This window comes from Psittacula echo, assembly GCF_963264785.1.
Source record: "Psittacula echo genome assembly, chromosome: 3".
Classification (NCBI taxonomy): Eukaryota; Metazoa; Chordata; class Aves; order Psittaciformes; family Psittacidae; genus Psittacula; species Psittacula echo.
The window spans coordinates 103678358-103704996 of record NC_137736.1 but is presented as its reverse complement, the minus strand read 5'-3'; the positions used below and the strand labels follow the sequence as shown (position 1 = coordinate 103704996).

The 26639-nt window shown below is 35.2% G+C and overlaps 1 protein-coding gene across 4 annotated transcripts in view; it reads left to right on the top strand.

Annotated features, from left to right (window-relative positions):
• NBEA (neurobeachin) overlaps nucleotides 1–26639 on the top strand; it is a gene marked incomplete at both ends in the record, with an annotated part of 526482 nt that overhangs the window by 213374 nt on the left and 286469 nt on the right. For all 4 annotated transcript variants that reach the window (XM_080613294.1, XM_080613295.1, XM_080613292.1 and 1 more), the window contains 3 exons: nucleotides 10566–10720; nucleotides 14954–15080; nucleotides 18563–18690. In XM_080613294.1, the coding sequence (XP_080469420.1) occupies nucleotides 10566–10720; nucleotides 14954–15080; nucleotides 18563–18690 (410 nt within the window). The remainder of the gene's footprint in view (nucleotides 1–10565; nucleotides 10721–14953; nucleotides 15081–18562; nucleotides 18691–26639) is intronic.

The window sequence follows — 26639 nt, the reverse complement described above, 5'->3', positions numbered from 1 at the left end:
TCCAGAAAAAGGGTAACCCGATCCAGTGTGGGTTCAGTCTTAACCTGTGAAAAGAACTAACGTTATGAGTGATGCTGTGGTTACGTTTTCCGGTATGACAAGATCCCTGCAGTTTCTTCATAAAAATCTTTTTAAAAGGTAAAAAAATGGAATAAAAACTTAAATATATGGTAAAACATGTCTCAAATTTTTAAGCAAATTTGTAGAAATACATTAGTTAATTATGCAGGTACAAGAATTAAAATTCTGGAGGAATTAAAAAATAAAAAAAGAAAATGGCTGTTGTGATTTATGAGAAAAATCCATCTGCACTTACAGAAAACCTGCAAAAATATCAGAAATGTCTTCATTAAAGTCTTAAGAAAAACAATATGGAAGGAATGCTTTAAGCATAATGTAAGCACTAAAGTACAAGAAGATGCATCAGAATTTCAGACTAAAAGACTTTTTTCATTTCAAATTCCATAGAAAAGCTGATGCTTTTTAGTCTGTATATTAGTACTGAGGCTGCTTTTCTGAAAAAAATAAATAAGCAGTCAGATAGCATCTGTTGTAAAAAAGAAGACTGGATCAAGACAGGAAAAGAGAAATATGCATTAGAAGCAATGTATATGTCCCTTTCTAATAATACTTTAGGTCTTAAGACCATTCCAGAGAAAGCTCATTTAGCAATTGTTTCATTAATAGACTGGTTTTTGTTCATCAGTGTACATGTTTTGATTTTAGAGTGATTTCAATGTGAAGTAAAAAATACTTTTTTTCCTATATAGTTAGGATTTTTTCCTTTTCCTCTATGAGGAACCATTATATTCCAGAATGCATGCTTGTACATTAAGCAGTACAAAAATTTGTGCTGTGTGTAGATTTAATACAGCTAACTGCAACCACCAAAAGATTACTGTAGTTGAAACTATTCCTTGGAATTTCTAACTGAGTTAATTAAGAAAAATACTTCAGAGGATTGTTTTTAATTCACAAAATGTTAGACACCTAAATTAAAATGGAGCATACCACCTCATGAGATGCCTTTGTCATCGTTAGAAAGAACTTAACATCAAGGTGATTGAAGAGATGTGTTTTATTCTGCATTTTGAAGTTATAGCTTTGTAAGAAAGCATTAAAAACTTTAAAGGGCTGCAGCAAGTTGGCCATAATCTGTATTTAGTGTGAGCACCTCCACTAGATTCTTCTTGCAATGATGTGACTGCTTGTACATTTTGAACATCATTATTAGTACTTGCTAATACAGAATTATGGAATTACTTGAGAAGTGCTTCATGTCTATGAACAAGAACTATTCTACATGGTTGGTAGATTTTGATAAGAATTTTATACTTAAAAGTTAGCTTAGGTTCTACAAGGTTTAGTGATCCTTTTTCCCTCCTGTCCCATTACCCTGCTGACCAAGTTGTGATTCCATGATTTCTTGTACAAAGTGTACACCTGTGTTTGTATCTTAGTAGCATATGTTGTACCTTTTCATCCCTTGGCTTTGTTTACTTCTTCAGCAAAGCAAGTGATAATTGTTGAAGTTTAGGCAAAAGAAGACTCCTTTACATTCATTTTGTTGTGGTATTTTCTCTTAAATATATAATCCTACTGGAGAGTAATGTAGATCATGCTTTTTAATATAGCAAACAATTAGGAAGGGAAAATAGGCAGGTTCAGGCAGAAGATCGAAAGTGTTCAATTCTTTCCTCCAACTAAATGAATGGTATTTAAACTGTGGGCATTGTGATAAAAATACTGATGTTCTTAGTCCACATTATCTCAACTGTCTGGTCGCACCTCATGGCAACATTACTGAATAGCGACCATTGTTCAGGCAAATATTTCTCTATGCAGTTTGCTCATATTTTAAAGTACTTTCTTTTTTTTCTTTTTTCTTTTTTTTTTTTTGCCACAAGGCAGAAGAGGGGTGGTGGTGTTGCTTTGCTTTTTCAAATTACAAAGGAGGACCAGATTGTGATCCTGACCCAATAACTCTTTATAGGGGATGAAACAAAGGTTAGGATAAAAAAACTTTGAATAGTGTTTTGAAATAATTTTAGAATTAATTAAAATATTGAGAAAGCAACATGAATTTTAGCTTGTGGTGGTTTATTAACATTTTGCATTGCTGCTAGTATCCCAATTATCATTGAAAAGCTGAAAGCAAATTACAATTGTTTTTCTTTACTTGTTCATGTAAATATAATTGTGTTTACTGATATCAAATAATAAATAATATACACTGCATATTTTCTAAAGGCTAACGCTATCCCTGTGGAACATATTTCTGTAGTATCTTCTGTTGCTGGAGCTATGGAGCTTTTGGTACTTCACTGAGCAATGTGGCTATTGATCGTGTTTATTCTCTCTAGAGAATCTTGAGCAATAGAGTGTATTGTTTCATCAGATTTTGTTTGTTTCAGTTTTCATAAAATATATATAGTGATTCCATATTTATAAGTAAATCTAGGTTGGAGAAGTGTATTTTTCACCTTAATCAAATGATATTCTTAGTCCTTGTGAGGCTAGACTTTTATTTTATTTTTGCATTTGGATGGCTGAGTCCCTTGTAGAAGAAGAATTGAGGTAATTAATAGAAAGATAATATTATCATCTTCTTTGTTTTAAAGATATTTCTCTAACTGTAATCACTGATCTTACATGTAGGTAAATACCATATAAAACAAACTCCTGTAAATAGAATTGAAGTTAAGAATTTTATTTTATCATTTAATGTGCTCTGTTTTGTTGTGTGTATTCTTTTAATTGTACATTGCTAATATCCTTGTAAAAGTCATTGTGTGATAGGCTACCGTTTATATTTCTGTAGTATTTGTGCAGCCAGAAATGAAACATAAAAGTAGAAAATGTGGCCAACATATTTTATCAAGTAGGACTTGGTTTGCAGTTAATGTATGCAGCAGTTCAAGTACTATCGAATGTAAATGATGAGGTGATATTGATGAAAGGAGGGGATTGAGGTCTCCGGGGGCGCTGATGACGGATTGAACAGAAGCGGCCTTGCACCACACGTAACTCAAGTCTGTCGTCTTCACCGCTCAAAGCCATAATGGGAGGTGGCAGTCTGAAATGAGTTGCCACGGCAAAGAGTATTATTTTTGAAATGCTTTCACACAAATCACTAGGCCCTGCATACAACTTAGTTTCATGCTTTAATGTCATCAGGAGGCACAAATTGGTGTGTCTAATTGTTTGCCACCTGCCAGCAAAATGAGCTGCCAGCCAGCCAGACGGGTTTGATTGTCTGTCAGCTCTTCAATAGATTGAGAGTGACAACATCAAAAATTTCACTTCAAACTCTGAAGCTTTGAGCAGCTTTTCAGAGACCTCTTCCCCACAAGTGCTTCTGGACAACTGCATTTTTCAATTAGTTTTCAATATATCCCTGCCTTCTGCCTCATCTGTCTTAAGGCAGCTGTAATTATATTATGAGCTATATAAACAGATTTCTGGGACGCTGGAGCCTGGATCCTCAAAGTTATGACATGTCTTTTAATGTCAGACTGAATTCCTTGAAAATAGCATCCAGGTTGACATTTTTAGAAGCAAACAGAAAGGGTTATTTCACCTAGATTTGCAACTAATGGAACATAACTCACCTATAATTCCTTTTTGCCTTCTCATCTTTTGTCTGACAAAAATCAGCCCCCACTATTGACTTTTAGGGTTTGTGAATTTCTTGTTTCTGGGGGTTTTTTTGTCAATTTGCATTTGTCCCACTAGACACAACCTAGACCATTAACGTCTGTGAATTTATTTGTGGTTCTACCCAGTACTGCATTCTGAAGCTTACGCTTGCTCTGCTCTCCTTTTTTCTAGAGGGCTGCTGTTATTGAAATTGAGAGTGCTTGTGGGTTTTTTTGTCTCATTATTTTTTCAAAGTGAGGTAATTTACATATATTTTCTGTACTTAGCTGAATTATTTCAATAGGACGCATGCTTGCATAAGCAGAAAATCTTGAGTTCCTGGAAATGAGATCAGTTATTTTTGCTGCTATTAAATACCTGATTCCCTTTTAATCCATTATCACTTCATAAATTGGAATACGGTGGGTTTGCATAGTTTACATGCTTAGTGAAGTCTTTACCAAGCTTATTTTGAAATGTTTTGGAGGACACACTTCTAAAGTATTATAATCTTGGGGTTTTGGGTTTGTTGGGTTTTTTTTCTTCCCATAGAAGGTCCTTGGGGCCAGTTTTAAAAATATCTGTATGCTAGAAAAGGTGGACATCTTGCAAAATCCAAACAGGGCTGGTACATGGCAATTAGTACTGAGAAAGAAGGTCTTCAAAAAGTATATTTAGTATGTTTTATATATGTAGGCTATATTTAGAAGGACTACTCAGAAAATGTATGTGTTTTTGCTGGAATAAAACAGACAAGAACTGTGAAGGAAGATGCACTGAAGGTTCAAATAGAAAGGCTCACTATTTGTTTTATTATTGCCAACTTTAGGGAGATCATTTATATTCTCTGGTCCACAGAGTCATTGAAATAAAATAGATAAATTGAGAGGTTATATTCCTTTTGCAGTCATCAGATTCTTCAAAAGATGATTGCTGAAAAATAGATTTGATATTTTCTGAAAACTTAATAAAAATGAAATACAAATAAATATGGTTTATTCTTCTCCCAACAGAAAAGATTGCTTTTTAAAGTTTGTAATAAAAAATAATTGGAGAAAACAAAGCACTTTTCCCATGAATCAAGAAGGGACAGTGACAGGTGCCATCTGTACTTAGTCACTGCATTTCCCATTACTTTGGGTATCACAGTATTTTGTGGATATGTGAATGAACAAACTAATCAGTAGTGTGGGAATTAAGTGGCTCATCTGGGGTGCCAGTTCACTTTCAATAATTTTACTCATCTTTGTGCAGTGGAAGTTGTGGTCCAAAGGAAAGACTTGAGAGTTCCTCTCTCAAGAGTGTCTTTTCTAAGGGAGCAGTTAAAATACACTGCAGAGAATGGGAGGTATGATTTCAGGTCCTGTTATACAGAGAAGGGAGCTGAATTTGCATTGTCTGTACTCCTAGAGAGTGTCTTGGCCACTAATTCACTAAATAAAATGGGGGAGAAGGTTGAAATGCACCTCTACCTTAGCTGTTCATTTAGAACAAATTCATCGTAAATTTATGAATAGGTTCAAGTCAACTAAAATTGGGTGTATTAACCCTCAGTATTTTCATCAAGCTGTAATTGTATTCCCCTTGTCCATCATTTAGCAATCTGTACAAAGGTAGCTCTTTCAAAACTCCTCCTATAACCCATGTGATGTACATCTTTTCATATTCATATACATGGATCTGTAGATAGATCTCAACTGAAGTTTTATTTATGTTTTATCAGGAGAAACCAGTATATCTCTGCTCTCTAGTATTACTTAATAGATATATAGATGAAAATTGTACTGGATTTTTGTCTTGCTTTTTTACCCAAATAGGCAAATCTGTAAAATCACTATTAAAGCTGTATTGACTTTTACAGGACTGCTGGTTTTTAGCTCTGCTTTTTTTGATTTGTTTGCATCATATATGCAGGATTACCCATCCTCATTCTGTAGTCTATATTGATGCTTTTTTATGTTTTTTCTTTATTCAGTGTTGTTTGTGGCATTTAATGTGTGACATTTTCATTTATACTGCATTCACATTATTCAGACTTATTAGATTTCCAGTATTTCCAATTTCTCTGTTCAGCTAAGACCATTTGTCTTTCTTGATAGTTAGCTTTCTTTTCATCTCTTACAGGTTTTTCCTTGTTTCTTGTCAGTATTTTAGATCATTTTAGATGCTTCAGCTAATTTATCCTGAATGCAAAGGGGGTACTAGTAACTGAGAATTTCATTGGGGGTAAATACTCTCCAGCTTGAGGGAAGATCAGTGGTCTTTATGTCGTTGTTCTAAAACCACACCTGAGATGATTCATTTTCTTCTATTTAGAAACAAGCAATTTGTGTTTAGTAGGTTAGGATCATTTTATGGACTTTAAGATTTGCATGTTTTGATGAATATATGGTATCAAATTATTGACAGAATCTGTAACAACTGGGCATTCAGCACTAATGCTGAAACTATGTTTCATTTGTATAAGTCTCAAAGATTACATCCTTCTGTGAGCCTTCCATATCTCTTCAGTATACTTTACGATTTTTTAATCCAACTTTTCTTCTCCATGGCTTTTGACTCTGAGTTATGTCTTTCCTCCTTGATTTCAGATGAATCTTATCTTAATGCAGTCATCCTAATAGGAGGTTGTCTAAAGTAGGATTCAAGATGTGTTGTCAGTACGTACTAATAATCACTTGCTACAGACTCAAATCACAGTCTGGGGCTGAAGTCAGAAAGAAACTGCGTTCTGCTGTTGTGGGGGAGGGAGGGAGGAACAAGAATATTAATTCAGCCGTAAGAGGTTTCACATATCCCAGAAGAGCATAAAGTGATTCTAATTTAATTGCCACAGCTCAGATAGGTAGCACAAGACATTCAGTATTGGAGGCTTATCTCTGACCTCTTGATTGACCAGAGTGATAGGTTGGAAGGCCTTTGAATTTTAAATGTAGAAGAGATACTGAATGTGGCTCACAGAGAAAGAGAGAGAAAATATAGTGCAATGTCACCTGATTTGTCTGTCACCAGCACTGGGTAGCTAAATTTTTAAGGAAAGTTAATTTGAGAAAATATTTTTTTAATTTCCATCTTCTCTTTTTCCACTTCAACACGTTGATAGTATTATTTTCTGTACAGTTATTTCATGCAACTTCCTAAACCCTGTAAGAATCCTGTAGCCATTTGCTGAGGTTATTTAATGAATCAGGAATGCATAAATAGTATACAGGTCGAACCAATAATGCTTATCTTAGGCATGGTATGAATAACGATGATTTTACACTTAGGTTTATAGTTTGAGAAGGATACTCATAGAGTAACAGAATAGTGATTAGTAGTCACAATTCTCTTTGGAATTGTAAACCACCCACGGAAAAGAGAAATAAAATCAGTTGCTACAGCCAATTGCTGACTAAGTCATTGAGGATCATTTGAATCCATGATGATATGATTCAGAAAAATGTGGACCAGTTTGGAACATTTAGGAAGTCTAAAATAGGTTCTGTAAAACAAGGCCTAAAATGAAAGGATGGAAGTGTACATTTTCTTCTAGTCTGTAGATTTCTTTCCTTCCATGAAAAAAAATCATGAATGACTGACAGATACATATAAGGTATCTATAATTTTAAATTCTTCCCTCCATTTGTACTGTGCTCAGGTAAATAGCTATACTTCTTTCATAAATTTAATTTGTTTTGATTTGCCTTTTTTCACTGAATATGCTGTTTGAGTGGTCTGATTTGTTAGAAGAAGGGGATTTTTACTTGAAAGCAGTCGGTCATCCTCGTTCGCCTTTCTTGTTCTGCTGTTCCCCTGATGGTTTTGCACATTTTTGTCCACTATTGTGCTGTTTGTGTAGTTTTTCAGTCTCCTTCAACTGGATGTCATTCTGTATTCACTTGCTGTATTTTGTTTTATCAATAGGAATGACACATTTTGACAAGGTCACCAGGTATGACATGTCAGAAAACTGCATTTTCTTTCAGTCTGGGATGATAGTGTATCACAGTTTTTGCCTATCCTTATGGTAGAGAGGTTTCTCTTGATGTTTCTTGGTAACTTGTAATTTGACAACACCTGACCCGTCTTAGTGTCCTGATTTAGACCTACAAAAGACTGTCAGCCATATGTAAAGCATTAGTACCTGTGGGATCTAGGCAGGATTGTCCTTTTGTGCTACAGGAGATGATTTTCAGTCTTAAACTACACTCTTGAGAAAAGAGTTTTTGCCTTTATAGGAGGCCAGTGCATTTGGAGGTTGGACTAGATGACCTTTAAAGGTCCGTTCCAACCCAAACTATTCCATCATTCTGTTACGTCTGAGAAGTTAAGTTGACATATGTGGTCTTTTCTGGGGAAAGTTAGGTTGTCTTTTGGATATTCTGAAAGAGCACTGAGCTGTCTGAAGGTAAGGAGGCAAACCCTGAATTTAGCTTCATCTGCTTTGGAAAAGTAGTGGTAAAATAGGAAACACTTTTGCAGCAATTGTATCAGCAATTTATCAGATACCAATACCAGACCTTAGAGGAGGGAAAAATTATTTTACTTAAAATAAAACCCAAAAAAAACCAGATCTCACTCACTCTGCCTCACTTTTGTAAACATTAGAATGGGGGTGTGTCTAATGAGTCAGTCCAGCAATCAGGCACCCCCCATGCTTGTGTCCAGATGTTAGGTCCAGGATCTGCAGATGGTGGCATGGGACACCAGCTGTCAAGTATTCCTCACATCTTCTGAGTCCATCATAGGCTGGCAACTATTTTTCATAGGTTGGCTCCATCAGGTAAATCCTTATGGATTTAAAAAATAAAGCCAACAGTCTCTCTGTCTTTCCCCACCTCTTTGAGTTATCACTGTTCACTGTTTTTGTCTCCAAGGTCTGGTTATCTTGTGAAGCTACACACATACCTGTGGCTTGATGACCTGATAATTTGTGTGCCATCAGTGTAGGCTGGTCTAAGACACCTTTTCCTACTGTGTCGTTCCTTCTTGTGTCTCATCACCTAAATATTCCTGTTCATTCTTCACTGACACCAATCTTAGCCTTTCTATTGCAGTTCTCTACACTATAGGTAGTGATTGTAGTTTTCTTATTAAATTAATATAACCAGGAGATGATCCCACTTAAGATACAAATCCTAATTTCTTTTTGTGTTTCTGTGGCACTACAGGAGCTCTGCTCTTGAGTACTTACTTGATATTCCTGAACAACCAGAACTCAAGTATTTGATTGAAGTATTAATGAAGCAAAGATATTTGTGTGTGCATAGGAGCTAATTTTAGGAAATTTCATGGCATTATGGAACAGATTAAACCATATAGACCTGTCTTTATTCAGGTGTAGCTGCTGCTATGTAAACACTTCATATCAGCAACAATTGTAAGAGATTATCAAGCAATTATTATAGGGTCATGTATCTTAATCGATAACTACTGCATTGTGCAAACTCATCTTCTCCTAATATAAATGGAAGGGGACCATTGATATGCCTAGAATTACATTTCTCATAGTACCTGCATCAGGGTGGTGGTAAAGCTGTTGCTCAGAATACGGAGACAACTGGCACTGCTACCCCTGTAAAAGAGGGAGAAAAAAATTGCAGTTCTGTACACTGGCATCATATAAGAGGATATCACAGAAAACAGCACTTGTATGTAATCCTAACAATGGCATCATCAAGACAATTTGCATCACCGGTCTTCAAAATCCAGGGAGACTGAGGATTTAGAAATACATGAACAAACCACATTACTGTAAAATTTGTTCTGCACATTTTGATCCATCATGTGCCATCATATTTAGACAGAAGTGTACCTATTACCCTAATTAGTTGCATTTTCTTGCTTTGTTCTTTGATCACAATGATTAATTTTTATGTGCTTTACCAGAAAAGTTACGTATTAGGATGGAAAAATATTTTTTAATGTTTATGGATATAATTTTTTCTGGGATTTTTTTTTGTTTTTCTCTCCTCAGTTTTTACACTGAAATGGACTTTTTAGGAGCAGTTTTTATAGCTAAATAGAAATATTAAATGGAAACCTGTAAATGTAGTTGTCTGCACTATGACAGCACTCCAGAGTTGAAAAAATATTAATTAAATGTCTCTGGAATATTTTCATTCTTCTTCCCTTTTAGCACATATAGCAAGTCTTTTAGTTATGAGATTTGAAAAAAAGAAAAAAGAGTGGTTGAAGATTATCTGAGAATGTGTGTGTTTGAATGCAGTGTCGTCTATATGTATTGTGTCAGACTTTTTGTATGAAAGCCCCTTTCTTTCCTTAAAAGCTTCAATTTCTCAAGACTGCTTTTCAAACTTTATTTTTAAATGGGCATGTTATCAGTATTGTGAAAGCAAATATTTACTGTGTTGTATTTTAAGTGTGCTGTTGATTTTAACGATTATGAAAGTTTTCCAGAAGGCTGAGTGCAAGATTATGTTTGTTAGTCAACTCTATTTGCAAGACCAGTATGTACATGGTGCTGAAGAATCAACTACTGTATTCAAATGTTCAGATCACTGGCAACAAAATTGTCATATTAGATAACTTCAGTAAGATCAACAAATTAACATACAGATTAAGACTGCATGTATATGGGCTGCTAGTATGCTGGTGTCATTTCCAACACTCAGCCCTGTCTTTGGAAATCTAAACTACAGGTGATAGCAGTGTTCACAACATATCACTGCAGTGGTGTTGTCTTTCCATTTTGTGGGCACTGAAAGATGAGTTAATTTTCTCAGAATCACATGAAGCTGTGGACAAAGGATAGGAGCATGGTTTTAACATAGTCTTACCCTATTTCAGAAAGGTTAAGAAAATTGACATTATTATGTGTTCCTCAGCAACAGTGTTATAACTCAGCATAAACCCATCATAAACAACAACTCTTGCTGGTTCCATTGTTCAGTTTTAGTAATTTGCCATTTCTTTTTCCACAGGAGTGTTGTTGTACCAGTAAAGAAACCCCCTCCCGGTAGTCTGGCTGTTACCACAGTTGGAGCTGCCACAGCTGGGAGTGGACTGCCACCGGGTAGTACACCTAATATATTTGCTGCAACAGGAGCTACACCAAAAAGTATGATTAATACAACAGGTATTGTCCTTAAATATTTTTGTGACCCTCATTTTTTTTCTTGTTTTTTTTGTTTTGTTACTTTAAGTGGTGTTTTGTTTTTTAATCATCTTTTTTGTTACTGTTTTTGTACTTCTAAAATAAAAACGTAGGAAGATTAAATCTTGGCCTTTATTAGAGCCAGTGTTTCCTCTTCATGTATGTTTATAATCTTTGATGGTGCACAGTGGATTTGCACAGCCTTAAATAAGTGAATAAATATCCATAATACTTTTTTATAAGCATAGTTTAGAATTGAAATGAGCTAACTTCTCCAGTCCTCTGCAGTAGGGGATGTTTATAGAGTCATAGAATCATAGAATAGTTAGGGTTGGAAAGGACCTTAAGGTCATCTAGTTCCAACACCCGTGCCATGGGCAGGGACACTTCACACTAAACCATGCCACCTGAGGCTTCATCCAACCTGGCCTTGAACACCGCCAGGGATGCATACATACCAATTAACTGCTCCTTAAACAACTAGTTACTTAATAAATATATCATAGATTGTGTAGAGTTAACATTCTGGGCAATTACTATTTGTCAGCGAAAATTATGCTGATATTTTTTGAAGCTTTTTCAGTATGAACCCACTTAACATAACTGTAGTCATGTATTATCGATACTTGTTTATTGTGACCTACAGAAGGAGGACAAGAACTTTTTTAAATTATTTATAAAAGTAATAATGGGATTGTCTGTCATGAAGAAGCCCATTGACAATGGAGACGGTGGTTTGGATTCAGAAATCCTTACTGAGAGCAACTAATGTTTACTTAAACTCCTTTGAAATGTCTGGCTATGGTCTGTTTTCTTTCTAAACTAAGCAAAAGCACTTGAGAGAAGAGCTCTCTTCATGGATATCACAACTTCAGTCAAGGGTTGGGAAAGTGAAAATCTCCCTGGGTGTGCAGAAAATGGAGAGGGAAGCTTTCGGCATCCTTCTGCTTCATGGAATAATATGAATACACACTCATTATTTTTGTTTCCTTTTGCAGATTACCTTTAATGCGTGGTAATAGAACTTTGATTTTCTAAGGATAAATATATATATATATAAAAATCTTATAATTATCCTGAGGCAGACAGGAGGAGTGAATGCTCTGAATAATGTTATCACTTCTATTTGTGTAGCCACTTCTGTTAATCTTGCATGGCTTTCCTTTTAGGTACTCTTATATCACGCAAAAAAAAAAATCATACATTTGAAATCTTCTTTTCCAAATTATACTGGATAGTGTAAGCTTTTCAATCTTCTCTATGATTAAAGATCTGAACTGTTTTGGCTGGAATGTAGTAGCTCTTCTTTGTAAGTAATTGCATTTAAAAATCAGTTATTTCCTCAATACTGTTCTTAGTCAAGGACAGTATTTCAAATACCATGGTATAGTCACTGTGGATTAAAGGATGCTTCTTTTTTTTTGGTAGATCTTCGAGATACTTTTTTTTTTTTTTTTTTTAATGCAAATGGTTTTGTCTCCTAGACTATGGATTAGCTTGATTAAAGTATTGATCCAATGGACTTTCAGCAAGTATCAGATATAATTAGAACTATATGTTACATAAGATCTTTAGTAAATCCTTTTATGTCTGAATTCATCTGAATGAGCTTTATTGATGAATTCTTTTAAGAAGTAGTTTCAGAAGCCCTTCCTTTTTTAAAAAGTTTTAATTTTATATCCACATTTTAGAAATGCTAAACACATTGATGACAGTAAAAAAAATTATCACATTGAAAACATGTAAATATACCTTAGATTAAAATGCTTGGGTTTGCCATTTTTTATTACTAAGCTTACGGTAGTCAAAAAAGTGATCGTTTGTGTCAGTATTGAGATATATGCATAAAGTATTCAGATAGTTTCTGGTTTATATACTTGTAGTTTGTGAAATTATCTATTTATTAATGATTTTAAAATAGTATGTAGAATTTCATTGAATGGCACTTTTTTTTTCTTTTTTTTTCCTGTGATAAAGAATTTTTTAGAAACACTAGATGTCCCCCCAAACCTATTTACAGGGTTTTTTACAGTATGTTACAGACACTCTAGAAATACAGTTTTATCCTTGAGGTATATTCTGTGCTGGACTTGTGCTTGAAGTGTTTTTTCAGTTATTCATGGGTTGCAGTCGGTGTTTACATTCCATCTGCCATCACTGTCGTAGTCAATGTCACTGTCACAATGTAATGAGTTGTATGTTACTGAAGTCCTTTTAGTGCTTTGAATGTATGCTTTGGGAGATGATAGGTTTTCTTCCTTCATCTCTTTATGTAAGAAACTGGGTTTACAGGGATTTAGATTGGAATTTCTGTGATTCATATCCTGATTCTTGTTTGTATGTTAATCTAGTAGTTCTAGGTCTGTTCGACCTCTTCTGGGACCCTAGCTGGTTAAACAACTTAGCAAGTGCATTTTTAGACAACAACCTTTATGAAGAAACTTTGAATTTGGAAGGGAAAGGAAAGAAGCAGTAAAAATATGTGTTATCTAGGTATATATGAAAATAAATATGAAAATAGTATAAATACATAAAACATTTAAGTATATAAATAATATAAATACTCACATGCACACATGCGTATGCACATATATAGCAAGCTTTATTCCTTTTTAAGCTACCCTATTCCCAGCTAAGTTGCTGTAGTTCCTAGGTTGAGAGAGATAGCCTACAATATGTATTGTGTTTCTTTCTTAGTGTGTTTGGGTACATTTACAATTTGTATTTAGTTCAAGTCAGAACCCGCAGTGTAAGCCACAACCCACCTCCCATTTTCGCTATTAAAACGGCAAACTAAATCAGTTCCTACTCTAAATCCTGACCCTCACCAGCTACTCCAGTGTCAGCAAGCCCAGCAAATCCTGCTGCTTTTTTATGCTGCTTTGAATACAACTTTTCTTAAATGAGCCAGTCCAAATTCTGATCTTTACTGTAATTCTTTTAGCAGTAAAAAGCCAAATTAAATTAAAAAAAAAAAAAATTCATCCTGCTGCCAGAGAATTTTTCACCATAACCAGCATTTGACCTCTACTTCACTGTCAGCTGCTGCTTAAGCAGCTAAAAAACCATAAATGCTTTGTAGAGCTTTGCAGAAAACTGAAAAATAATGCAGACCTGTGTAATGCAAAGGACAGTGACAAAAGAACTGCTGAAACTGACAAGCATCAGGGAGTTACCAGTTATTTTTTTTTTAAATGGCAGAATAATGCCACTGATCTTTAAACTGGGTTCTCCACCCCTCGCTGCTAACTTGGATAGATCTTGTTGCTGGTCGCCCTTGTCTCTCGTAGCAATGCAGCCCCGTAGGCTTTGAACTCCGACTACAAAACTGCCCCTTGCTACCTCTCTTGCAGTGGCGTGTTGCACAAGGACTGTGCAACAGGGACAAGGAACAGGAACAGCATTTTTCACAGTGCTCTCAATGCAGTTCATGGTCACTTTGAGCCTTTGCTGGTTTGACTCAGGGAGGCTGAACTCACAGTGCTTTTTCAGCAAACATGATAGATTGGCATTTAGAGTCTTAAGTTTAGCCCTGAGCTCTGACCCAGATCACTTAAAGTATAAATGTATGCTCTGTCTGCATCTTTTTTCTGGGCAGCTGTTCACAGCCATTACAATGATACCCCCACTGCCCTCTCTACTTCTAAGATCTTAAAACTCTCCTTGACTCAAGGAAGGAAACAGAAAAACTATAATTAGGATCTTAATACTCCTCAGATGCTACTTTCGCCCATTGGTTCCTGAAGGAATATACATTTTCTATCTATCTTCTCTGTCGTATTTGATTTTTTTTTTTTCTTACTCCCTGTAGTTGCAACTGGGCAGCCAAGAAGTGTGTGTGTATATATGTATATTTAAAAAAAAAGTTAAATTTCTATTCTCCACTCAATGTCATCTTAAATATACCTTTATTTTAGAAAGATCTTGCTTTACAGGATGATGTAAAAATGTTTTCATCTTTGGAATATAATTTGGGAATAATGGAAATGAGGTAAGGATTTATTTTGCCTGATTTTTGATAACTGTTTAAGCTTCTTACTATGCTAGAAAAATAAGGTATAAATTTATATGATAGTGTATGCGATGGTTTTAATTGTTTTACAATAAGTAACATTATTTCCTTAAAGTAGATGAATAAGACAAGGACCCTATTAAAAGTCTTTCAAAGTTATATTTCCTCAGACTGAATTAAGACCTGTATTTTTTGGGGGACAGGTGCAGTAGACTCAGGATCTTCTTCTTCCTCTTCGTCATCCAGCTTTGTGAATGGTGCTACCAGCAAAAATCTTCCAGCTGTCCAAACTGTTGCTCCAATGCCAGAGGATTCAGCTGAGAACATGAGGTACACAAGTTCTATCTTTTAACATTAATTATAATTTCTCTTCCCATACCAGCCTTGTATGTAAACTGGAGAGGATGAAACCAGACATGTGTTTGTGCAGCCAACTAAATGGTTCACCAGATTTGACTTGGTGTGCAAGAGACACATGCTGTGGGATCGTTAATACCCCTCTTACACTGGCAGCCAGGAAAACGCCCTCTGAAATTTCTGTTAAATATCTTTGTATAATAGGTTATTATTTTGTAAAGGTATTGACTTGTGCCACAGCACACTTCAAAGACAAATTTTTGACCTGTCTGCCCTAAAAAGGTGACACAGGTTATACTAAGGAGTTGCCAAGTTGCCAAGTGTCCCTTAGTTGTCTGGCCACTTCGAGGTATGTTTTTAAGAAGATTGGAGTGGAGACAGCAACCAAGCTAGCTCATGAGTAAGTTAGTTTCATTCCTTATTGAACTAAGAAGAAAATAAACTTAAATCAAGGGCCCTAGGTAATCTGTAAAATAAAAGTATTGGTGCTTCAGTGTTTTAACACACAGTTGTTCTGCACTTTTTTGCTGGTCACATCTCAAGCGTCAAGTGAGGGTTGCAGGTGGAATCACAGACATGAGTGAGGGCCCAGCCTGAAAGTGTGAGTACTCTTGGCTCCATTCCAAAAGGTGTGAGTAATCAAGGAGAGAATGACCATCTGTATGATGTTATTTATTGCTTGACAGTGTTACAAGCAAGTTAATAACGTTATGGTGTAATTAAACCACTCCTTTTGCTTCTTCTTAATATGTTAGGACAGTGCTTCACTGAGGGTGAAATGTTTTTTAAAATTCAGATAATGAAGTATGTTAAAATTAAACTGTATTGTTAATCAGTTTCTTTTTCAGTTGTTTTAACCAATGCAGTGTTCTTGGTTTTTTCACAAGCATTTTTGTCCTGTAGTCAAAGAAAAACTTCAGTTGCATAATCTAGAATTCAAATTTTGAATTCCATTTGAACTCAGAAGTAGCTGGACTCTGAGCAGTAACTGAAATTATGACTAAAAAAACCCATAGGAGGAGCACAAAATCATAAATGCGGATAACTCAAATCTAATCAACCCAAGAAATGTCTTCTGGGCTTTTTTTGCTTTTCCCCTCCCCATTCTCCCCTCCCCCCCAAAAAAAGAAAAAAAAAAAACAACTTTTTTTTTATATTATTTTTTTTCTTACTTTGAATTCATTGTGCTTTAGCTTCTAGGAAATTAAAAGTCAGAGTTGTTTGTGGGGGCAGAGAGCATGAAGTGAAAATTAACCTATCTAAGCCTTTCCCATACAGCAGTTGCATAGGAAAAGTGCTGCTTATGGCTGTAGACTGAGCAAAGGGAAGCAAGCAGGAGAATGATCTTAGACTTTTAGACATTTAGTAGTCTTGATTGAGACATAGAGGTTTGGCCTGGAATGAGGCTGGGAAGGTGGCATACCCTAATCATTGCAGGATGCATTATAAGGTATAAGAGATGATGGAAGCAGCTGTAGAATAATATCGGTCTCTCTCCTCTGTGTGTGTTCATGCAGGAAAGTCAGTAGATGGGCCACGTGCTTCCCTAGAACATTTTTGAGATCTCTGTGTCCGTTTGTTTTTTTTTTTTAATTCTGCTTTTTGAAACTGAAGGACCAGAACTCAGTTTTCAGCACAGGGGTTTACATGAAGGAAAAAGATATATTTTTTTTCTGCTTAAATATTAATTTCTGTTCTTTGATATGCATTTTTAAACAGTGCTAAGCTTTGATCTTATGTTTTCACAAAACAATATTCCCAATTGCCCACTAGTAGATGCATAAGATACAAAATTTATCAGCTATCCATTTGATAACAAGGTGTTTATTTATAGCTCATCCAAAGTGTAAATTAATAGCACATCCACACCTCCCATATTACTTGATTCCTAAATAAAAATTGGTCTTACTTTAAAAACTTTTGAACTTGAATTTTTTTCTATTGTATGTAGAGCTTTGAAAGTGAAATGAACTCAAAAATTAGGCCTTTGAAACCAGTTTACAGTGAAACCGTTATTTAAAACAAGGTTTAGAGAAATCTGAATTAATATAGTAGGCTTTTTATCCCTAGCAGCAAAAGCTTGGGGTGGATTCATGATGCAAAGTAAAAACTCCAGTCTGGTCACCTGTATTTCAAGTATAGTCAATAGACACTTTAGCATAATGAAATTCACTAAAACAAAGACTGGTGATATGAATCCATCTTTTAAAATACTAGAAAATTCATATCTGAATTCAAAATGGGAAAGCAGCACATTGAAAGAAAGCAAGCTATAGGAATTCAGTAAAATATTTTTAAGCTAATGAAGGAAAACTTCCAATCCATTTATAATGTCTGCTTCCTTCTTAAATGTAGGGATCATCATGTGATCTGAATTAAAATATCCACATTTATTTAGTGTTTATAGATAGTAGATAAAGTATAAAAGTTAAATATCAATGTTCATTCTCTTTGATTCTGTCAAAAAATGAACCTTCTGCCTATAATGGTGCTTTTGAAAGACAATAATATTTTGGTGGTGTAATTCAAGCACAAAGAAAACCCAATCAGTAGTCGGAAAGAGAACAGCAAAAATTCTTGGTAGATGAGACTGCATCTGTAATTTCTTTTCTATTTTTAAGTAATAGTTCATTAAGATAACACATCGGCTTTTTAATCCTGGAAAAAAAGTTTCAGAGGGCATAAGTATTATTCAAGGGAAGGACTTTTAAAAGGTACAATCCTTAGCACAATGCTGATGTTCACATACTATTGCTAGGTTTGTATCTTCAAACAAAGGTATATTATTTCTGAAATTTAAGAAGCATCAGAAGTCACAACACCTCATTGTACAAGTAGAAATGTTCCATGCTTCAAAGGCTGTATTATCTCAACATGCAGAGGAGTATAAATGCAAAGAAAATTTATTTATCTGGGATCATGTTTCCTCAAAGTGGGAGAAAAGAATATTGTTTTTTTTCATATCTGTGCTAGAACACTTTCTCATACACTCCCTTGTCTAGCATTGCAATGCCATGCAATTTGAATGCCTTCACAATGTTATTTGAAAGCTTGAACAAATAAACAAGTTACTTGTGTTTTCTTTGGGTAAATAAAAAATTTCAAGTTTTCAAATTTATGTAGGATTATGAGATGCATATAAGCTGAGATAGGTGAAATAGACCTACACTTAAATATCTGGCATTCTGCTTACAATGTTTGAAACTGAGAATAAAAATTTTACTTGTTCAGGAGTGCTCTGTAAATGCTGTAGGCTTTATAAGGCTGACGCACTGCTGACTGACATGACATTTGCATTTCCTTAAAGCCATTTAAACACTATGAAGTTCAATGAAATGGTAACCATCCTCTTTTCTAAAGAAGCTTACCGCAACTTTTAAAAACAGGTATGATCTGACATAATTTAGTTTCTGTTGTTATGTGTTCTTTCAATCACGGTCTCTGTTCTTCCACAGTATCACTGCAAAGCTTGAAAGAGCCTTAGAAAAGGTGGCCCCTCTCCTGCGAGAAATTTTTGTTGATTTTGCCCCTTTCCTATCCCGAACATTGTTGGGCAGTCATGGACAAGAGCTGTTGATTGAAGGTACGGTTCTGTTATCAGGTTATATATTTTAGCTATTAGTCATTTGATATGAACAGTTTTTCTTTTTCACTAGCCTTTTATAACTATTTTTGATAAATAAATGAATCAGTTGTTAATGTGTTGTTGATTTCACTTCCTTGCGTTTAATTTAATTTAAAGAAATGAAAAGTGATAGCTTTTATACCCCTTTTTTTCCCTAAGTGAGATGCTGTGTAAAGATACATCCTGTCATCTTGGAATGAAAAAAACTCTTTTATAGTTTGCTTTTTCCTCCTCAGAATATTGATGTAAGTGTTTCAGCCTGACTTTGAAAAACTAGTGAAAAATACAATTAAAAAGTGTAATCAATTCCCATAGAACAAGTTAAATTGAAGACTGTGCTCTGATATTATTGATACGTATATCTATATTTGGTAGGGACACTATTTGCTCATGCAGGTCAGTTGGATTCACACAGGCAAATAAAGAGTTGTCCCTAGAGGGGAATGAAAAATTATGATTTTTTAAAGAAAGTTGCCCTTGGACACTTTTAAGGATTTTTGTAGTGTTTTATGTGTTGACTTTATTACTTCATAGTTAGAAAATTTGCCTTGTAAGTAAGGCAGGAGGTATTGCAGAAATTGCAAATACGGCAAGCTCATGCAGAAAGTAATGAATCAGTGCGAATGCAGGTAAAATAGTGATGGGGTAATTTGCATGAGTATGCGTTGCTCAATTTGCATGAGTATGCATTGCTCCTACATCATATATCCAGACGAATACATACAGCCAAGTAACCTTTTTCCTTCCAGAATTGTTTTAACCCAAAATCTTCTTCTTTATTGGGAAGAAAAAGTCTCATTAAGGCAAAGTTTATAATGTGTGAAGAACTGCAAAGAAAAAATACAGCCTTGTGTTCAAATTCTAAAACTCCTTCTATTATACATGTGTTTTATCTAAATATTAGTGTACATCTTTCTATGGTCTCAGTTATTGCTCTCCACAATGTTGGCCCTCTTTTAATGCTGGAAGTACTTCTAAGTAGCCTTTTTCTGCTGTCTCATTATTATTTAATAATATTATTGTTTAATAATACAAACGAATGGTATAGCAGCTTGGTAATTCTCAGAAGCTTCAGGTATTTTATACAGTTTATTTTATAGCTATGAGTAGGGTGCAGTTCTCACTTAAGGCGCAGTTCTTACTTAATGGCACCTGAAGTTAATGATCTGAGGTAGTCATCGAGAACGTGGAGATGACTGTAAGATGTTTGATAGATTCCATTCTTAAGTCTCTTATTTCAATGAAGTTGATTGCAAAATATGTAGCAGTGTTTTCCTTCTCCATTTGACAATTGATTAATTGCACTATAGTTTTTATACAATACAACTAAAATTATCTTGGCTTTGCCTGAGCTCTTTCATAGATTAAAAAAAAATCCTTCATCAATGCTGTTCCAACTTTGCCTTTTGGTCAGTCATAGCAAGAACAAGACTACAACAGTTCCCAGCATATGACAAAGACTGAAAAGCTAGAGACCACAGGAACCTCACAACTGTGAGGCAGCATGAGTTTATCTCATTGTCTGTCCAGAGAGAGACATGGTTTTATTGTAGCATTCTGCTAATACCCACTTGTACTGCTGTTCCAAATTTTGTCCCATCTGTGAATCAGCCACCTAATTGGGTCTCGGGAATCATTACTTACAGACCAAACACCGAGTTCCAAAATAAGGACTGTCATTCCCATCATTTTTCCTTAATGTTATGTCCAACCTTTTCTTCAATCACTCACATTTCTCTCATTTCTAAAAACTAGTCATTTCTTCCCCAGATATTGAAATAGCAACCTATAAAGAAAAAAATCCAAGCACACTGTAGATTTTACACTGCAGGACTCTAATTTCTGTTTGCTCCCTCTAGAATAGTTGGGCTTTTTTTCTTCTTAGCAGAGAACTCAGAAAGCTGCTTTTATAGTCACTGTGTACTTCTCATCTTTTCTTTTTTCATTGCCTGTGTGAGACCCTTGATCTTAATTAAACTGAATTCTTGCCTGGTTAAGTTGCCTTTAAAAGAGAATTCTCAATTTTCTCCTAGTCTGATACCTGATTTACTTTGAGAAATTTCCTGCCATTATTTATTAAAAGCACCAATGGTGGTCCCTGAAGTGCTTTAAAGTGCTCTCCATGTCATGACTCCTCAAAACACAGGTTTTAGTGGCATTATTCAAGATATATGAGTACATAGAATTCCTGTGGGATTTTGATAATTTAAATTTTGGGTTTTTACTGGCAAGCAATAATTAGCTTGTCAGTTTTTTATGAAATAGTTTAATTCATTGCTTTATGTGTAAAAGTTTTAGTTACAATAATCAAAAAGCATCAAATAAACTTCCTTTAATCAAGTCTGGAGGTGCTATCTGCTTTTCAGATTGATCACCATAAAAGTATTTCTTGCATTCTATGAAGCATGTCCTCTTTCTCTGAATATTCAAGCTTGAAATATAAAAATACCTGTCCTCTTCTTGCTGTTTTTCAATATTTCTTTATGGTATGGAATTTTTCCTGCTGATGCTTTGAGATAGATGTTGTTAATATATATTTGGAAATGTGTACACAACTTAGTTATGATTTCACTTTTTTGTAGTAGCTGAGCTGTCTCAAACTTTTGGCAAAAAATCTTGCAGTCATAGCGTGCCACCTCATTTTCCTTTATCTTGTGTCATCATTCTGTCCCATGGAAGACTGGCTGATTTATTGTTTGAGGGAACAATACTTAATATCTAAGCAGTGGCTTTTTAATTTTTGTGTGGAGTTGAAATAAAAGGGCTGCAATGATCTGGTCAGTCTAGACCAAAAACAAGGGCCACTCATAATCAAAATTGTTTTGGTTTTTTGTTCATATAAATTCCCAACTGTAGCAAAGGAACACTATCAAGTAGTAATCTGACACTGCAGAATAGATATCTATTGGTAAAACTCTCAATTTCACTGAAATAGTACTCATTTTCGCTCCTTTTTCTAAAGCAAGTTCTTGCACTCGACTGAATTTCAAATATTTCATCAACTTCTCAGAATGTAAGTGGAATTTTTCCTCAATGACAGGTTAAAAAGGATTGATTTGCAATGGAATGCAAATAGCTTCAAACAGAGTGTACTGAAAACAGCCTAGTATGGTTCATCAACTCAGTTTCTTTTAATGCCTCACAGAACAGAAGTTGCAAAGGTTAAAATTGTCCATATAGAATCCAGTTGAAAACAAACATGCAATACGTGTAGGTCACATTTTTGAGCTTAACTATACTCATTGTGGAGTTCCATTTAACACTTGCATAGATATGTTTTCAGTAATTCTAGTTTGCATATGGTCTGCAAATTCCCTCCATGTAAAGTGCATTACAACATTCTAGGGTTTAGGTGAAAATGTTACAGATGAGTGTAATCTAATCTGTAGCCAAAAGAAAAGTTGTATCTTCTTTTTGTCAAACACAGATGTGCAAAAATATTTTCACCACAGCCATCCTTGGACTGTCCTGAACGGTAACAATAGGTCCAAGATTGAAACATAGTCACATACAACACTTTCCCTATTTTTATTTTTTTTTTAGGAAGTACCAAACAAACATTAGAAATGCTTTTTCTTTTCCTTTATCGTTAGCTGCATAGAAGGTCAGCCAGGTAGCCTTTCTCCAAAAGCGCTCTCTAAGAATTCTTTGGTGTGCATTTGATGTGTTTCTGATACATGCACAATTCAAATCAGATGAAACAAAAAATGGTTGTGTGCTGATAGGAGCAGAATCTGTTTCTTCTCATTAACACACCACACAGCCTTGTGAAAATATTCAGTAGAAGTGATGATGGAGTAGCTTTGTATGCTATTTGACAGGAGGCTTCTTGAAACAACTGAAAAATTGCCAAAAAAAATCCTTTAGAACTGAATAGAACTTGGGTGCTAAATGACACTACTAAAAGCTCCCAAAGACCACAAGTGTGGCATCTACTACCGCTGGCACAATCAGTTCCTGATTTCCTTGAACAATACTGAGTTTTGTATTAGGAAAACTGCAATAACCATTTTCCTAAGATACTGTAATAATCTGGAAATCCCATATGCTTTCAGGGGGGTGGGGGGGGTGAGGAAGTACTTTTTTGGGGCTTAACATGGCCCTTGGCTTTCTCCTGGAAGCTTCTGAGAACCCTTGTATTATTGTTGTGCTCAGGAGCACAGATACTATAAAGCATCTGTGAGTGCATCCTCTTGCAGAACTTAATTTTCCATGCATATTGTTCTCTCATTCTTTACTCTCACTCTGCCATTTCCAAAATATTTTTGTTTGTGTGTGCAGGCATGCCTTCTTTCAACTAATGTGACTTTGGGTATTTGCTTTCCAGTCTGTAGCACAGCATGTAGCCAACATTCTGATCAAAATAAATATTAGCAAGTAAGAAAGAAAGGGAATTTAAAAATAGTATTATGATTTTCAAATTTGTATTAACTGGAATTAAGAACACTTAAGTAAAATGTGAAGCTGTTCATAGTGCTGAAATTTCTATAAGCCACTTTTTAATCCTACTTTGGTATTTTTATTAGCTATCTTTATTACAGTGCAGAATTGTTCCTGGCAAAGCTAACTGCTTAGGCAGAGATATACAAAATGAGAAGCAAAGGCATTCCACTCGAGAGATATGTTGAATTATTTTGTGGAATAACTGAAACTCAATAAAAAGCCAAATTTCAACAGAGACAAATGCTGGATCCAGTCTCTAGGATCAAAGAGTATAGACTATATCTGGAGGGTAGGAGATGAGGGACAAACCCACACGAAGAATGTAGGGATTGTTATAATAATTAGCATACTCTGGGCTCTCTTAGCTCAGCACTGAGGCAACAAGGACTTGTGCAATACTTGCATGCCTAGGAAGAATAGCTGAGGAGGTGATTTCATTTTTGTGCATAACTTCAGTCTAACCCTTACCATCTGGAGGTAAGACCATTCTATAGCCAGCACTTCAAGAAGGATGCACGCACATGCAGAGGGAACAGAAGAGCAGGCCACAAGAGTGATTGATGGATGGGAGATAAACTATATGAAGTACAGTGTAAGGGGTTTGATTGGTTCAATGTACCAAAGAGAAGAGATAAAAAGAAGTTAGATGGTACAGGATGTCTTAGCCTTTCTATCAACAGAATGCCTGATAGGGTAAATAACATTGGAAAATTTACTGGGGCTTACCATCAAGTATTGAGACGGATTTTACTTGTGATCTTTATGACTATTTTATACATTTTTTTCTAAATATAGTTTTCGATCCAGCTTATCAGGAGGAAGAATGTCATGTATTTGCTGAATGGTTTTGGAGCATCTTTGTGGCTTGAGAGCCTGTGAATCCCAGTTTCCTATGTGCCATTAACCTTAACTTGCTCTAACATTGCCGTCACTGCATTTGTTCACACAGTCATAGACAGATGTCCTTCGAAGTCAGCTATCCACCTGCACAGAACAGTAAAAAAAGTGTTTTTTCCCTTTTTCTGTGGTTGACTGCCTCTCAACTGCAGATGAAGTCAAGAATATATCATCTTCCCTTGAGGCGTCAAAGATGGTCTGTGTTGAAGTCACTATATGAAACAAGCCTTTGTTTTGAATTTTTATGTGTGTTTGTGTGTATGTGTGTATATATATATAGAAAGTGATTCTTATTTTTAAGGAGTTCTTTAATCATTACCTTGAAGCTCATTTTAGTATATAACATTTTCTCCTTTCTCTGCATTCAGACAAGCTTCATATAAAGCTAGTGCCAGCTATAGTTAGACATGAGAGAATTCCTGTTAGAAATCAAGGTGAATGTGAAAACTCTTTCTGCAGGGAGGTCAGGCTAGTGTCATTTGCAGTGTGTGTCTCAGTCTACATGATCACTCAGTTCAGTTCAGGGTCAAGAATCTTACGGACTGTTTGGTTTGTACTGGGGCAAGAACACTGCATTGGTTTTCAAGGTTAAGGAGTTCATAACATATTTCTTCTCTGCCATGCCGCCTCCCACTCCTTTCTTTCCATGTGCCCTAGGTGCACTTTTTCTAACTCTAGTCAGATGTTATGCTGCAGGCTTAGCATAGTGCAGTTAAAGCCAGTGAATTGCGTGACCCAATCTTCTGGAAGACAGATTTCCTTAACTTTTGGTAGTAGGATTCCTGTTCAAAGATTTCTTTTTATCTCACACTGTAAATACTTGTAAAAGGATCCCAGTGAATTCACATTACTGTCTGAAAACAAACCCCATTTAGATAGTAAGGTTTGAACACTAATGAGTTGCAGGTAATGCTTTGCTTTAGTAAGTTTAAAACCATTCATCATCACTAAGAAGACATTGAATAACTTCATATCGTTTCAAGCTTTGAGTGTTGGTTTGCACTGGGGGATATTTTTAATTATTTTCCTTTATTATTTTATGAATTTTCCCAAGTAATTTGCAAGATTTGTTTTTTACCAAGAAAATAATGTAATTCTGTTTTTACCAAGAAAATAATAGGTAATTCTGAAACAGGACATGAAAACCCTTGAAATCCTCCGATGGATATAATTCGAAATGCTGCTGCTAATTGAAATCTTGCCTACACATATTGTAATCCCTTCATAGACAGAAAAAAAAAAAAAAATCGTTAATTTCAAACTGCTACTTGTGGGCTTTTAAGAACTTTGTTGTAAGAAATTTTCTGTGATTAGTTCTTAGTATCTTACTGAAAGGCTTCACAGTCTGTTCATGTTTCTGCAAACACTTCAGGACTGAAAGTGTTTCTTACTAAAAAACATTGATGAGTCTGATACACATGGAGACAGAAAACAACACCAGTTTTCCAGGAGTCTGTAGGGTAGGAACAAAGAAATTATGAAAGGTTAAATGGATATTCAAATCTGCCTATTTATTTACACATACTCCAGCAGCACCAGGGTTCAAAGCTTTACAACTTCCACTGTGTTTTTCAAAATATGCTACTAGTGATAAGACAGATCCCAATACTGGCATTCAGAAGAAGAACTAAAGAGCAGGCGCCACAGTAGAAGTCTCTCTTGTTTATCTACAGTGTTTATCACAAGCTATAATGACACTCACACCAGTTACAGAACATTTTTCTTTCACATAATATTCCTTTATGATGTCTTTAAAGGGATATAATTACAAACACCCAAAAGTGAAGAGGAGACACATTCATTCAATTCTGAAGATTTAACTCTTGAATTACTGAAGTTCCTGTGTGCAGAAGTATGTTCTGAACAGATGTTTAACATGGCAGGAAACATTATAGATCAGAGATCCAGACAGCAACTAGGAACTGCATAGCATCTGGCACCTTTTTGAAAGTAAACTTGCCAATTATTAATTACACATATGAGCCACTCTGTCCCTGTCTAATGAATTAGACACTTACTAAGATGCATTAGACTATGTAGCAGAGGTTAACTGCTCATGCCTTCTCCTTTGTGTTTGGCTTGTGTGGTCCCAACATAACTTAAGGGTTGAAATTGTTGTTGGCACTCAGATTATATGTCCTTGATTATATTATCGTTATTACATTAGTTAATAATCAAGATGTCTTTACAACCCAAAATGTATGGAGTTCCCATTAGGCAGAAGTTGGGGTGGGTCTGTTGCTTTACCAATGGAGAAAAAATTACTAAAAATGTGAGACTAATTGTAAAGTTTAGAATCAGCTACATATATTCAATGGAAGGGGTTAAGATAGTGCAGCAGTAAAAAAAATATATGCCCTCAGGATAACAAAAGCTGGTAGCAGTGTAGTCAGGTTTGCTGAAAAGAAACTCTGTTAGTTATCCTTGAAAATAAAAAGCCACTAGATGTTTGAAGTTGCTAAATTACTGTTGAAAGTGCTACTATAAAAATTACATAATTAGAAACCAAACAATACCAGTTGCTGTTCTTTAAAAGAATGTAAAGAAATACACACAATACTGGAACC